We start from the raw sequence: 13893 nt of genomic DNA on the forward strand, positions 1-13893 counted from the left end.
CATCTTCTGATCAGACAAAGTCACGCAACATCCTACGTATCGGGCTTCACTCACTCGGTTCAGCTCTGTGGGGTGATGACCTGTGTTGCCTCGACAACCCGACACACAGCCACGCCCTCACTACCTTTCTCTATGGACTGCGGGCTTTGCTGAGGTCATCGCTGGCAGTTGCAGTAGTTACTGTGCCTTCACATCTCATCCAGGTAAAACTTTAGGTCACCAAAGTTACGCAAATACACCAACCGCCCTTGATGTACATGCTACACAAGACTACACAACAACAATCTGCCTCTACAAAAGATAAACATGCTTAATTTTGAGTTGTTCATTTGTTTTTTTTCCCTAGAATGATAATTGGTACCTGAATATAGCCATTATGGACCATTCATCGTGTGTGTGTGTGGACCGATGCACATTTGCCTGCTCTTGCTGATAATAGAGACACAAAGTTGGAATTCTTATATGTAAAAAGGCCTCTGCTCAACTTGGTGGCTCAGTGTTGACCTGGCATGACTCTTCTGCTACACATCATCCCTCAGCAAACACGTTCAGTGCGCGCTTCATGCAGAACTCTCTACGTCAATGTTTGCTTTTTTGGCTTTTAATTACATCAAGCTCTATACAACGAGTGTGTGCATACGTTTTATTCTCTTAAATATCCCTGCGGGTAGTTGTGTGTGTCTCCGGGTGTGCATGTGTGTTTTCAGAAAACGATGTGTGTATGTGACTTTGCGTACGTAAGTCTGTGTCCAGTCTGGCCTCTCAGTGTGAAGGTGGAGTCATCTGCTGAGGCATATGGCAAAGCACAGCCCTCCCCCGGACAGTAGACCAAAGAGGCACAATCACCAGAAGAGCCGTTTGAGACTCGCTGCCATTTCTTCTAGACCATTCTTGCACTCTTACACCCTTCTTACACTCTTCCATCAAGTAAAGCACAAAAACTGCATTATTTGTAATCACAAGAAAGAGGAAAGGAGATGCTTAACTTTTGAGAACAGCTGTGTCATCACAACATGCACTGGCTCCAAGCCTGCCCTCTGTACTCAGTGCTCTACGGCCTTGGCTTCATCAAAAAAAGGTAGACTGGCTAACTAGCAGATGTCAGCTGTGGTGGGAGCGGTCCCCTTGTCCACCATCCGGCCTGGCCCCCAAACCCCTTAATCTGTGTCCTCCTCCTCATCCACCCTGGGGAGAGAAGAGGAGGAGGGAGATTTAGGTTTGGATCAGGTGTTGGCTGAAGAAGAACCTAAGAGGAAATTGTCTTGTAATCAATAGATTATACAGTAGTTCAGCTAAAGTGGATGTTGCACAAGAGCCTGTGGTGTTTTCGTAAATGAAACATGCATTGCTTTTAAAATTAGCTGAGTCAGCCAAGTATGGACTTTGGAAGACTGTCTAGAGTGATAGCAGCGGGCTAACTGGCCAAGACCACGATGGTTCCACTATTCATTATTGAGCAGTTTGGAAAGCTGAGCCACACACTGAAAGCCTCCTCCCAGCAGCCCTGTGCCTCAGTCCATCTGAAACATTAATTAGGCTTGTCCTAGCCCGGTATACTCCTCCTTTCTACTATCGCTTGCAACCACACCCATCCTTTAAAAAAACACATTTCCCCTTAAATTTGTCCACACACACCTCACCTGCTTGTCAGACTCAAGTGGTTTTCTGACCCATGCATGGTCACTTGCCAATTTATGAGGTAACCATAGATAAATTATTGCAGAATGCAAATGTTTGACAGAAGTGTCATGTGTTTTTTTGGGAAGCTTTCATTCGCAATGTTATAAAATATTGTAATTGTAATTGTATTCAATATTAAATAGAGTGACAAAACAATAGGGACACAGTATTTCAGGCTGTATTGTTAGTTTTAGCCAAACAAACTATTAAGACCTTTTCTAAGTTTAAGTGCAGTATTCAGATGATTTGACAATAACTTTTTTTTAGTTACTTTTCATGAGATGAATGCCATGGGAAAAAGGAATTGCGATGAGAACAATGTGTCGATGTGTTAAATGCATTCTTGTCCTCTCATGCAACTCCAAATCAAGCCTTACTTTTGAGTAACAAACCCAAAAAAACCAACTGAGTAACCATGTCTGTATTCCCATTTGAAATTGCATTTTTGAGGACAACAGAATACATGTCCTAGTTTATTCACCCCACACCCAAGTGTGGCCCATTCTCATTTAATGTATTTGTTGTATGCATAGTTCCATGTTTCCCCAAGACAGAAAGACACCACTACCTCACTCTGCAATGTAAATATTATAGATATTACATTTGGGTTGATTGTAAGAGAAAAAACATGCAAATATGACATTGAACCTATACTCAACAAAAATATAAACACAACACTTTTATGCTCCCATTTTTATGTGCTGACCTCAAAGATCTAAAAATGTTTCTATGTACACAAAAGGCCTATCTCAAATATTGTTCACAAATCTGTCCAAATGTGTGTTAGTGAGCATTCATCATTCATGATTCATAATCTATCCACCTCACAGGTGTGTCATATCAAGATGCTGATGAGACAGGATGATTATTGTACCAGGTGTGCATTAGGTTGGCCACAATAAAAGGCCACTCCAAAATGTGCAATTTAACTATATTGGGGTTGGTCCAGAGGGGTCAGAAAAACAGTCAGTATTTGGTGTGACCACCATTTGCTTCAAATACCTCCAATCCAGAGCATCTCAAGCACATGTTGGGTGTTGCAAGTACTGGTGGCCATGCAAGTACTGGGATGTTTTCAGCTTTCAGAATTGTGTACAGATCCTTGCAACATGGGGCCTTGCATTATCAGGCGTCATGTTACTTTTTTTTTTAGAACATGCCGAAAATTGTGAATGGAATGTTGTTAGGAGTGGGCATTTTGGTACAGAAACATTCCTTACATTGATATGTTATGAGCATGCATGTGTGTTATGTTATGGACAACAAACGTATGTGAATTTTATTGATGGCATTTTGAAGATAGCGGCCATGTTTGGGATGGTCACGATCAGTGTTTATGGTATTTGACGCAAATAATGTTCACACCAGATACTGATGCTGGTTTTCGGACATCCTCCACCCCAGCCGGACCTTCCACAATACAGTTAAACTGCACATTTTGGAGTGGCCTTTTATTGTGGCCAAACTAAGGCACATCTGTGCAATAATCGTGCTGTCTCATCAGCATCTTGATCTGCCACACCTGGGAGGTGGATAAATTCTGAATCATGGATGATGACTGCTCACTGACACAGATTTATACAGATTTGTGAACAATATTTGAGAGATATAGGCCCTTTGTGTACGCAGAAAAAGTTTGAGATCTTTGAGTATAGCTCATGAGAAAATGGAAGCAAAAACAAAAGTGTCACGTTTATATTTCTGTTGATTGTAACAGAAGCTGAAGAACCAAACAACTCCATGCTTGTAAAAAAAATTGCTTATTACCAACAGCTAAAATGAAAGCATTGTGAAGAGCAAGCATTTCTCTCTGACCTTATCCTGCCCCGCCAGCAATGTGCACTCTTTGGATTTCTTTCAGATTTGTGAGTCTCTGCCAAGGAGTTTCATCTATGTCCTCTAGTAGGCGAAGAGGAATAATTACAGCCTTAAGAGCCCTGCACGGGCAAAGTTTTAGTTTGCCACTATTGACCACAGTTAGTGTTTGAATAATTTGTCATAGCCAAACTTACATAGGCTTTAATTGCATGTGTGCGAGTGACCTCAGATACCCCATAAGTGCTAGTCCCCTTGACTGGTTGGATGTGCTTTCTTTAAAAGTAGGACAAAAATGAAAAGGTTGAAGAAAGAGTGGGGAAAAGACATGAAGGCATGAAAACTGCATTAGGCTGTGGCAGCCAACACACAGAGAGAAGGATTTGAATGATTCAGGAGGCAAAGAGATTAATAATGCAGGACTCCCTCTCTCCCTCCATCCCAGTGTCCCTCACTCTCTCTCCCCCTCCACTTCTGTTATTCTCTGCCTCCACCCGTTTGTGGAGTTCCTGTTCACTTTTTTCCCCACCTACTGTATTCAACCAATTGTTACTCCCTCTCTCGCTCTGTCTTGAAGTATTCTAACTTAACCAGTAGGGGGCGCTCTCCTCATCAAGCTACTAATGATTTTTGCTGCTCTATTCTCTCCTGCTGTAAGCAAGTTTGAGGCTACATACCAAAGAGAAAAGATTCTAGACTTTCGCTCATTGACTATACTAGTCACTGTAAACAAGGTGTACATCCAGTTGTGTGCTCTGGCCTCACCTACATAACTCTTATGAACACACCCCCCCATCACCTCAACCTCACATCAGCCTCACCTGAGCCACAGGCAGGAGTGACCTGTCTACAGGAATGATGACCTAATTTAATTGTAACACTGGTGGCCCGTCAGGAGGTTTTTAATTATCTGCCCATGTTTCTCTCTTTCTCTCTCCATCCTACAGAACAGATCTCTAATGGCCAGCATAACCAGGCTATGTGACAATGCCATAGCGCTAGAATCATTCAAAGGCTCTGAGAGGGAGACCAGCCCACTCTACAAAGATTACCATGGTAAGAATACACTCTCTCTCTTATCTCTCTGTCTCCGTTCCATCAAAAACACACACACACACACACACACACACACACACACACACAGGCAGTGCATTAAGGCTCTGGCTGGGCTTTGGATGGAGGCAGGGCAGCCCCCTTGCAGGCCAGGCTGTCAGTGCATGTTAGTGTGCTGCTGCTCAATCAGACGTGCTCCTCAGTAGACAGGCCGGGGGGGATTCAGCTGCCACGCTGTACCCCCTCCTCCTCCTCGCACCCTCACTCCCTCCATCCCTGCCTCCCCTCCCTCCCTCCAGCAGAGCCTCCTCTCTCGCTATCTCCTCTATTGCTCTCACCCCCCTCAACATCCACGGTGCCATACCCCTGAGGCTCTGGAGCAGAGCAGGCCGACACTGGGGAATCGATATTCTCACCATCACTCTCTTTTCCTCTCTGCCTCTATCTCTCTATCCCTCACTCAATGTCTCCATCGCCAGCATGCCCTGCTAATAAATGGGGGCAAGTTTTCCTTGCCTCCAGTAGGAGAGGAGCATGTCGGTAATAGACCACGGAGAGAGTTTGCTATCCGAGTTCCCCCCATCACTTTGGCGCTGTGGTTTTACAGTCTCTTCTTTCTCCTGCTCGCATCCTCCCTCTCTTCTATCACTCACACTCTCCATGCATAAAGGTCAGAATAAGCGGCTGGAGTATTTTTAGCCATGCCTCTCGAACTCTCCCGCTCAATCTTTGCGCTTTTCTTCTTCTCCCCCTCCCTTCCATCTTGCCTGTCCCCAGGTTAGACAGCCCCGGTTGTGACAGACGAAGAGACGAGAAGTTCAACATTCAACAGCAGATTTTGGTTTCATCCAATAGGATGTTTTATTGAGCAAACACCTCCCAAAGTTATAGCATCCCATTGCTGTGAAATGGCATATGACGCATAATACCATTTAGCGGAGATATATTATACAAATACACTGTATAGTTAAACTTTTTTTATTAGAATTAGCAGCTGATAGTAACTGTCTTGTTTTAGAGATATTAGAGATAAAATTCCCTCTGCTTAATCATGTATGTAACTCTGCCTGAATTATAAAATACGTCAACGCATACGATTGTTTTGATGTGTGTTCATGGGTGCAGACGCATCTGGTATCAGTGTGAGATGAGCGCAAGAGTGAGTGCGCGTGTGTGTGCGTGTTTGCAGCAGCAGTTCAGGGCTGCTCAAAGCATGCTGGGAAGCCTGTCACCGCAAATCAGGCAAAGGGAACTCACCCAAGTGCACAGAGGAGAGAACTCACCATCCCCCACTTTCTCTGTCTGTGTTCCTTTCTCCATTACTCCCTCGATCCTCCTTCTTCTTTCTCATACTCATTTACATTACCACACTTGTACAGTACTTTTCCTATTGTATCATAATTCAGCTTTGCGGTCAAGGAAATAAAAAGAGGTTCCTCTGACTCTACCTGGATGTTCCCTCATGTATCGACCTTTTCATTATGTCTTTTCTCAATACCAGGCACAATTCCATCTAGGGTACATCAGTGTTCTATAGGAACCTGAACAAAGGCAAACAGAATTGTTGGCAAATAGTTTGCCTTGTACTTGATGCGTATACTTTTCTTTTACCTGCGACAGTGCAATCTTAACATTTAAGAACCTACGTCTCACATTCTACTCCCGTCACATACAGAGATGATTGTAAATGTTTTGAATCGAGTACAGACCGAACGAAAAGTGCAATTTGAAATCAGCAGGTGGGTTCTCTAAGGAACTTTTATGTTTAAGTAAAAACATGCTTATTTAATAATAGTAATGCTGACAATTTTAGAGAACAGTAGAACCTTTAAAGTTGAGCACAGTCAATTCCGGGATGATTGGAATTGGTCATAATTCAAAATTTAATCCATGCAGTTATGTGAGGCGTGACGGAAAGGTGAGTCATTGATGCAGGTGTACTTCATGCGTGTCACTTTTTATGTCGCTTAAGTGTAACAAGAAGTTAACCACCGTAAAGCATAAAAACAATAAAATACTACCAAAACAAGATTATTTTCCAAAAATAGTCCGACTTAAACCGACAGTGCCAGCTGAACTGAGGTCTTGTGAGGTATACATTTGGGTCTTGCAAGATTCATAGGCAAGTTTAATGCGACTTAAGAGGCATTTTCCAGGCAAAAAAAAAAAAAAATGTTGGTCAAATTCCGAATTGTGCAACCTCAGGGTCATTCAGCTTTACGGTAATTGAGTGTTTTGCTGGCACATTGAGCACAGATGCCATGAGTATGTGTATGTTCCATCACAGGCCTGTTACACGTCCGGCAACTGCCTCACCTCAACTGTCTTGCAAGTCAACTACCTGACCACAAGGACTTGGCCTTTAAGCTCAAGAGGAAACAGTTCACCATCGAGGTATGTTTTCAAGGTCATCAGCACCACAGTTGTTTTTCGTTTATCCATGATAACTATTATATGTTTGTTTTTTGAAATTTCTCTCTGATAATTAAATCAGACATATCAGATATGTGCAACAGAAACAGTAGTAGTTTCTTCAAACCATGCCGCTTTTTCTAGAATGTTTTTAGAGTTTGTCATTTTAATCTCCCTATTCTCTTTGTTAGCTGTATTAAATCCAAAACCAATCATGGTAAAAAGTAATTTAGCATGCACCAATAGTAGCATTTGAGGAAATTATGATAATTATCCCTAGTACAATTTACTCTGTCCTAGCTTTGAAATTTGATTTCAAACAAACCCCTATGTTGTTTTATTGATACGCGTTTATTATTTGTCTGAGTTATTCATTTTGTGGTCCTGTTTTTTTCTTCCTTTTGCATATTCTCCCTGCGCCCCATGCAGTCATTTACTCTGTGTTAACAAAATGTTTCTATTTAAATCTAAAGTAATTGCCTTATTTGTTTCAATTGCATTAATCTTGTTTTATAAAACAAAAACACTCCAATTGAGTCTCTTACTTTAGCCAAGCTCTGCTTGCCAGTTTTTTGTCTGATAGTGGGTGACAAAATAGAAGGTGACACTATTGATGGCATACATACCTAATTTAAAGATGCATGCAAAAGATGCCAAATGAATTTCATTTATTGATTTAATTCACACATTATACACATTAAAACAAATCCAATTTAGGCCCAGATATGCTAGGCAGTTAAATATATTTAAATAAAAAAAAACGTTCTTAGCATTAGCGTGATATCTTGTAACATTCCACAATTCAACTTATTCTCATAATACCCATTTTGTCTCACAGCCTTTTTGTTGTTTTTTTTTCCACTGTGACCTTAATCTTTCATAATGTCTTAATGTGAGCTGTGTTTAATTATATTTTTCAGAATATATCACCATAACCGAACTATACTCTCTACAGAAGCACAGAAATAGGACTGCAACATGCTGTCTTGTTGTTCTTCACCCTCGCTAAATATTTTCATTAGTGTGACCATTCTGAGGCTTATGAGTATTAGTGGACACATTAGTTGACGCTAGATTGTGTGCCCTTTCCATTTCTACATTTATTTTGATTTATTGTTTCTCATTCCCTTCTCTTCTTTCTCTTCCTGTCAGCGATTCATCTATTTTGCTACTGTCACATCATCACTCTCACTGAGAGTAATCAATCTGTCACTGAACTACCACTCTGGAGGCAAATTAAGGGGCTCTCCTCTTAGCTCAGGCTCATGATTGGTCCTCATTACATTATCATTACCTTATCACACCCTCTGGTCCCAGGCTCTTAGTGTGCCCTATTGTTTCAGGCAAGAGGTAAGGAGGAGGAGAGGAATAGCCACCCCCTAAACCTCCCCCATATCCTTACAGCAAACAGTTTCCCATTTTCTGCAAGCATTTTACTATCAATCCTCTCCTTTCTCTTGTCCACATTGATCCTCTCCCCTCCATTTGAGATTTCTAAGGTCTGTAAAAGTCAAGTTGGTTATTATCTTGAATGTTCTTTTAATTAGGCATCTTTAATAGCCTAAGGGGACAAGGTTTAGAGCAACCTATGGCCCAGGGGCCAAACCTGGCCCTTCAGTGACATCTGACAAGCCCACATGCTCAGTTCTAAATGTGGGAGAGACTGATATTTTTGCCGCAGATTCCAGAAAACAGCTGAGAAACCCCTACATAAATTCCTCATTTACGTCGAATAGCTGGTTTCAGAGCCGACCATGATAGGTGAATATCTGCAAAGTAGAATTCCTTATTTAGAAATGGAACATTTTTCTAGTTAGAGCATAGACATCTTTACACCCTTTGAAATACATTTTTTTTACATTATTAGAACCCTCTACACATGGTATAACACCCCTCTAGTCACCTTCACACTCGTATTACCCAATGTAGTAGATAAAATCAGAGAAAATAAGCCATTTAAGACATAAATAAAACTCGTCCTTGTGTGTGTTGCAGTAAACGTATTCTGGATGTGTGGAGGAAAGGAACTGATGTAAGGGGTTCAGAGACGAGTTTTAGCTAGACATGGGTTACGGCCGCAACAGTAGCTCGTGTTGTTATTATGATTACAATTATTGTATTATTATAGTTATGCCTGTTGTGAGATAAATCAAACCTGCAATAAAAGCCCGTTTTTCCGGCGATCAAGAATGTTTCACCAAACATTTCAACAGTTATTATTTTCACTATTGTTTTATATTTGTTATTATTTATTATGACTGTTATATAATTTATTTACGAAGACAAGAACCTTGACTCCTATTTTACCACATTGTATATTATCTAATAATTGTAATAATAAATGTATTTTTTTAAGAATAGGTTGTATTCAACGACAAAACAGAATGCTTTATTAACTAATGTTTTTGAAAAACCGTGATAGAGTGAAGCCGCGAAATTCGAACCACGATGTGGCAAGGGACTGCATATAGTTCTATCGAAGATCTTTCACTCACAGTAGATTTCTAGAAACAGCAGTGCACGTCAGTTATATATAGGATCTGTGACTAGCCTATTTGAAGTAGATCCCTAAAAACATATTGCGCCTGTCATATAGATGATCTTTGATTAGTGTTAACATGTGCTTCTTCATCTTAAATTATGACTTTATTACTTTATTCATGATCGTGATGTTTATTGGGGACAGTTGGTTAAGCTTTAAGATATGATACAGCCTTGGATTGACATTAGACACGAAATGAGAATAATAGTGAAGTAACAAGTCCGGTCCTTGGTGCTTTGTTCGGAAAAGGCCTGCCCTCATTCAACATAAGCTTTATTGCACTAAGCGCTTTTCAAGAGAGAACATTTCACAAACCTGAAGTGGCTGTTATTAATAAGATAAGGGGATAAGGAATATGAAATGTCAATCACAGTGTCAGGGAACTTGCCAGAAAGCACCGTATCACCAGTCACGCATCAGCGCAATCAAGGCACATATTTTTCATTGCAATAACACGTTTTACATAGTAATATAATTTAATAGAACTGTATTGAAACGTCACTCGTATTAAAATATATGTTGGGCCTTAAAGGATAAGCGGCATAGAAGATGGATGGATGGATGGATGGATGTTGGGCGTTAATTGTATTTTGCAGAGTTTAAATCAGTATACTATAGCTTCAAGGCTCTGTGATTGAACAATTGTGACTTTTATGACAAGTCTTCCTTCAAGATTATGAACGGGGCTGTGCTTAAAGGTTGTAACAGCACTTGTTTCTTTGGATTACTTGCTCCGTGTGATTGAAAAAGGTTTTAATAACATTACCAGCTGTACATGAAATATTTAAAAAACACAAGGAAACAAAAAATCCTGTTCCCTAAAACAGCTCTGACTGCATACTATACTTGACCTGTTGGTCTACCGCCTCGGCAGGCTGCTGATTGACACATGGATTGCAATAGGATTCTTAGCCTAGTGTCTGACATGTGACAGCCCACGCCATCCCTGCTAATCACCTCATTTACTCAAGCTGCAGGACTTCTGTGCCCTGGGCCACATGATGCAGCATTGCTTTGTAGTTCTCGAAATCATGCATCCTTCTTTTGTTTTTCATCTATTCTTGAAGTAGTGGTCAAGAATGACAGCTGATTGACTAGTTTCTCACCAGTCCAGCCAGGCAGCTACCCGTCACCCCAGCTGCTCATGGAGTTACGCTAATTTCCTAAATGAGGTTTGACGCACACCTCCATCACCTAGTGCCTAAAGAACGCGGAAAAGAATTGTGTTTGACAGCACAGTTCTAACAAAAAAGCCATGCCCCGGTATTAAATGATACAAATTAATTCACTTTTGTTTGCCCATTCACACAGATACAGATTTGAGTGCTTCCTCTGACAAACACAAGCTCGCAAGGTTCTGTTGGTTGTGTGATAAGGTTACCATGGTAGCTGCTGATGTGTCAGAGAGTTCAAACTCCGGTTGATGAGCAATTATTAGCCATGATGCCTGAAGCTAGAATTAACCCATGGCCTTGTCTGAGCAGGTAGATGAGTGCTAGGTGTTTAAACAAGATTAACACATTCTCATACACACATACGCAGACAGTTCTTCCCTCCTCCCCTCCAAAGTTATTGACATTCATGCAGTGGCACAGTCACATACTGATTGAGAAATGAACTGGCAAAAACTGACATGACACGTGACTGACACTTTCTTGTATATGTCAGAGTTTCTTGTATGTCGTCACCAGTTTCACAACATAAGATTCTTTAAAGACGAAGCCCTTCTGTGGTATGCAGCTACATTCACTCTTACCTTTGTTTGAACCTTTAAACTGACAGGCAATGTGCCTGTTGGGTACTGGGGTGCCAGAGGCAGGTCGCGGGGTCAAATACAGTGTAAGATGGGGATTTGTGTCAAATTAGTCTTCTGTTAGAGGCTGTTTTTGAGGTGTCTGATTCACTGACAAGCTCAATCACTTTTGGTCTGAACACTTGTTTTGGGTTTTGAGGTTTTTGTTGATGGGATTTGGCTTGTTTTTCTTTTTGTAAAGTTCAAGTGCTGGATTTATTTCTTGAGTATTACCCTAATTGCATCTTGTTGATATGTAAATAATGGCAACATGCCTGAGAGTAGGTTAAAAGCTCTTTTATATCTGTAGCTTAAAACAAATGCTTATAGTGGGCTCTGGCTATGCACTGACTTTCACATAACTATCATACTTTTTCAAACACTGACGAGTCTGCTTAAACATAAAACATACATGAAGAACGTCCAGTGATGGTTAGATTTACTGTATGTTTCTGGTGATAAAGCTGCCTAATAACAGACATTTTGTGGTATGTTTTTAAAGTTTTAAAGTTTTTTGTTGCTCATAAAAGAAGACATACACAATTGTCATTGGACAACAACAATAATCACATGTTGCTTGGGTTGTACTTTCAAGATGGGTGGAGCCGTAGATGATATTATTGCTGTGGATAATTATAAAAATAAGTCCAATTCGAGTCGAAAGGAGGCGTATAGAGTAGGTTAATGTTTCTTGGCATGTCCTCAAAATGTCTTTAAGACAGTGGCTGTGTTCCCCCCACTCCCTGTTGAAGCCTGTGGGTGCCGAGGGAAGGGTGTTAATGGACCTATGTGAGGAACAGAGCGGATGCTTGGAGAAGAGGGGAGGCAGGGCGGAGGCATTAGCGGTGAGGAGCAGTTAAGTGATTCTCAGGTCAGGTCTAATTAACATGAGGGCTTTTCCTTAGAGGCACCAAACCGTATTATTGAGAGAAAAATTAAAAGAGAGGGTAAGACAGAAGTATGGAATGCAGGGCAAGTTAGATAGAGACCACCCTCCTCCGGACTTCGGCAAAATATATGCACCACACATCACTAAAACGCCTCTTGCATTAACCAGGACTCCCCAAAAGAAGATCCCACTAATTGATCTTTGACGGGGAGTAACAAAGTTCAGGTAACAGATTTACCAGACATTTTAAAACTACTAGCAGGAAACAAAATTGGTTCTGCATAAATCAGCCAGTGTGTCCTACCTCCTTCCTCACAATCAGATGGGAATGGACCTTTAAAATAATATTCCCTGTGAATAATTTATACCTCCTGTCTTGGCAGCGTACCCGCCTCTGTCGCATTTTGGAATGAGGTGCGCTTATGGTTTGTGCATGTATGAGAAGGAGAGAGAGCAAGCGAGCTCAATGCAGGCCAGTCAGTAGCACGCGATCGGACGCCTCAGCCGAAAAAATATTCACAACATACATCCGATGCGCATCTATTATTTAACAGGATTTTTTTATTTTTTTTTATCTGTTCTGCAAAAGTGCATGCGTGCTTGAAAAGGCACAGCTTAGTTAGGACTGTGCTACGTTGGGGATGCCCTGGATACCAATAACATGGTTTGGGTTTGTTAGTACCGGCACTATATGACCTTGGATCAAGGTCTATATAACATTTTATTGAGTCAACAAAATTTCAGCCTGTTTTATTCATCAAAAGATGTCCACAATAAAGGTAGAAATCCTACTGTAGGCCTAAAAGTACAGTAATCAAAGATTCATTGGTTTACTTTCAAAACACCACCATGCATGAGGCTTGACTATATTTTGCAGCTGTGGTTGCTGTAGCGTAGTCAACATTAAGTAAGACCATATCTGGTTCTTTGCCAAATCTGCTGCCTTCTGAAATAAATCAACACAAAGCCAAAACATTGTGTCTTGCAAAGGGACAGCATTGCAGCAAAACAAAAGCGGGCATATTTGCTCCTCCTGCCAGACTGTGTAAGAGTGCGGTCTGCCTCAACTCGCCCTGGAAGTGAAGCCGTTGCATCAGTGAGCAGTGAACCCTTAACATGGTCCATGCACCATTCAGCCCCCATCAAACCAGACTGGCCACAATGGACTCAGTCCTGATTAAAGTAGCCCCACTTGTCTTCAGCTCCCATTAAAGCGAGTGGAGGCGAGGCAAGACTGTAACATGCACGCCACCCTGCATCCATGGGGTCTCGTAGTACTATAGGCTATGTGTAAGTGTGTGTAGTAGGGGCTTGCTATTAGCATAATGGTAGTGACTGGTAAATCGTATCCCCTCGTGCTTGCCAGATCTTTGGCTTCTGAGTCATGTTATTGTTTTATCCTTGGTTGTGCAAAAAAGAATGTTATAATGTTGCCTTGGGTTTATCCACTTTTGCAACCGGTAAATGCGTTCTTTGAAAACGTGTACTGTAATAAACATATGCCCAAGTGTAAATGAAAGCCGATGGATATGTTATTTGACACTTATTTGAACATACAGACCTAATCAAAATCTTAAGACCAATTGAAAAATTGCTAAAATTTGCATTTTGCACATTTGGATCTTAATGAGGTTGTAAGTAGAGCTACAGTGTGCAAAAGCAAGAAGGGGGAGTGAGACAAAAAGCACTTTGAAAAAGTAATTTATTGAA

The 13893-nt window shown here is 41.1% G+C and overlaps 1 protein-coding gene across 1 annotated transcript in view; it reads left to right on the top strand.

Moving 5' to 3' along the window:
• Positions 1-13893, top strand: part of elp4 (elongator acetyltransferase complex subunit 4) — a 72109-nt gene that overhangs the window by 17266 nt on the left and 40950 nt on the right. The window contains exons 7-9 of the mRNA XM_054769667.1: positions 15-203; positions 4443-4551; positions 6836-6942. Coding sequence (XP_054625642.1) covers positions 15-203; positions 4443-4551; positions 6836-6942 — 405 coding nt within the window. The remainder of the gene's footprint in view (positions 1-14; positions 204-4442; positions 4552-6835; positions 6943-13893) is intronic.

This window comes from Dunckerocampus dactyliophorus, chromosome 3, assembly GCF_027744805.1.
Source record: "Dunckerocampus dactyliophorus isolate RoL2022-P2 chromosome 3, RoL_Ddac_1.1, whole genome shotgun sequence".
In the NCBI taxonomy this organism is placed as follows: domain Eukaryota; kingdom Metazoa; phylum Chordata; class Actinopteri; order Syngnathiformes; family Syngnathidae; genus Dunckerocampus; species Dunckerocampus dactyliophorus.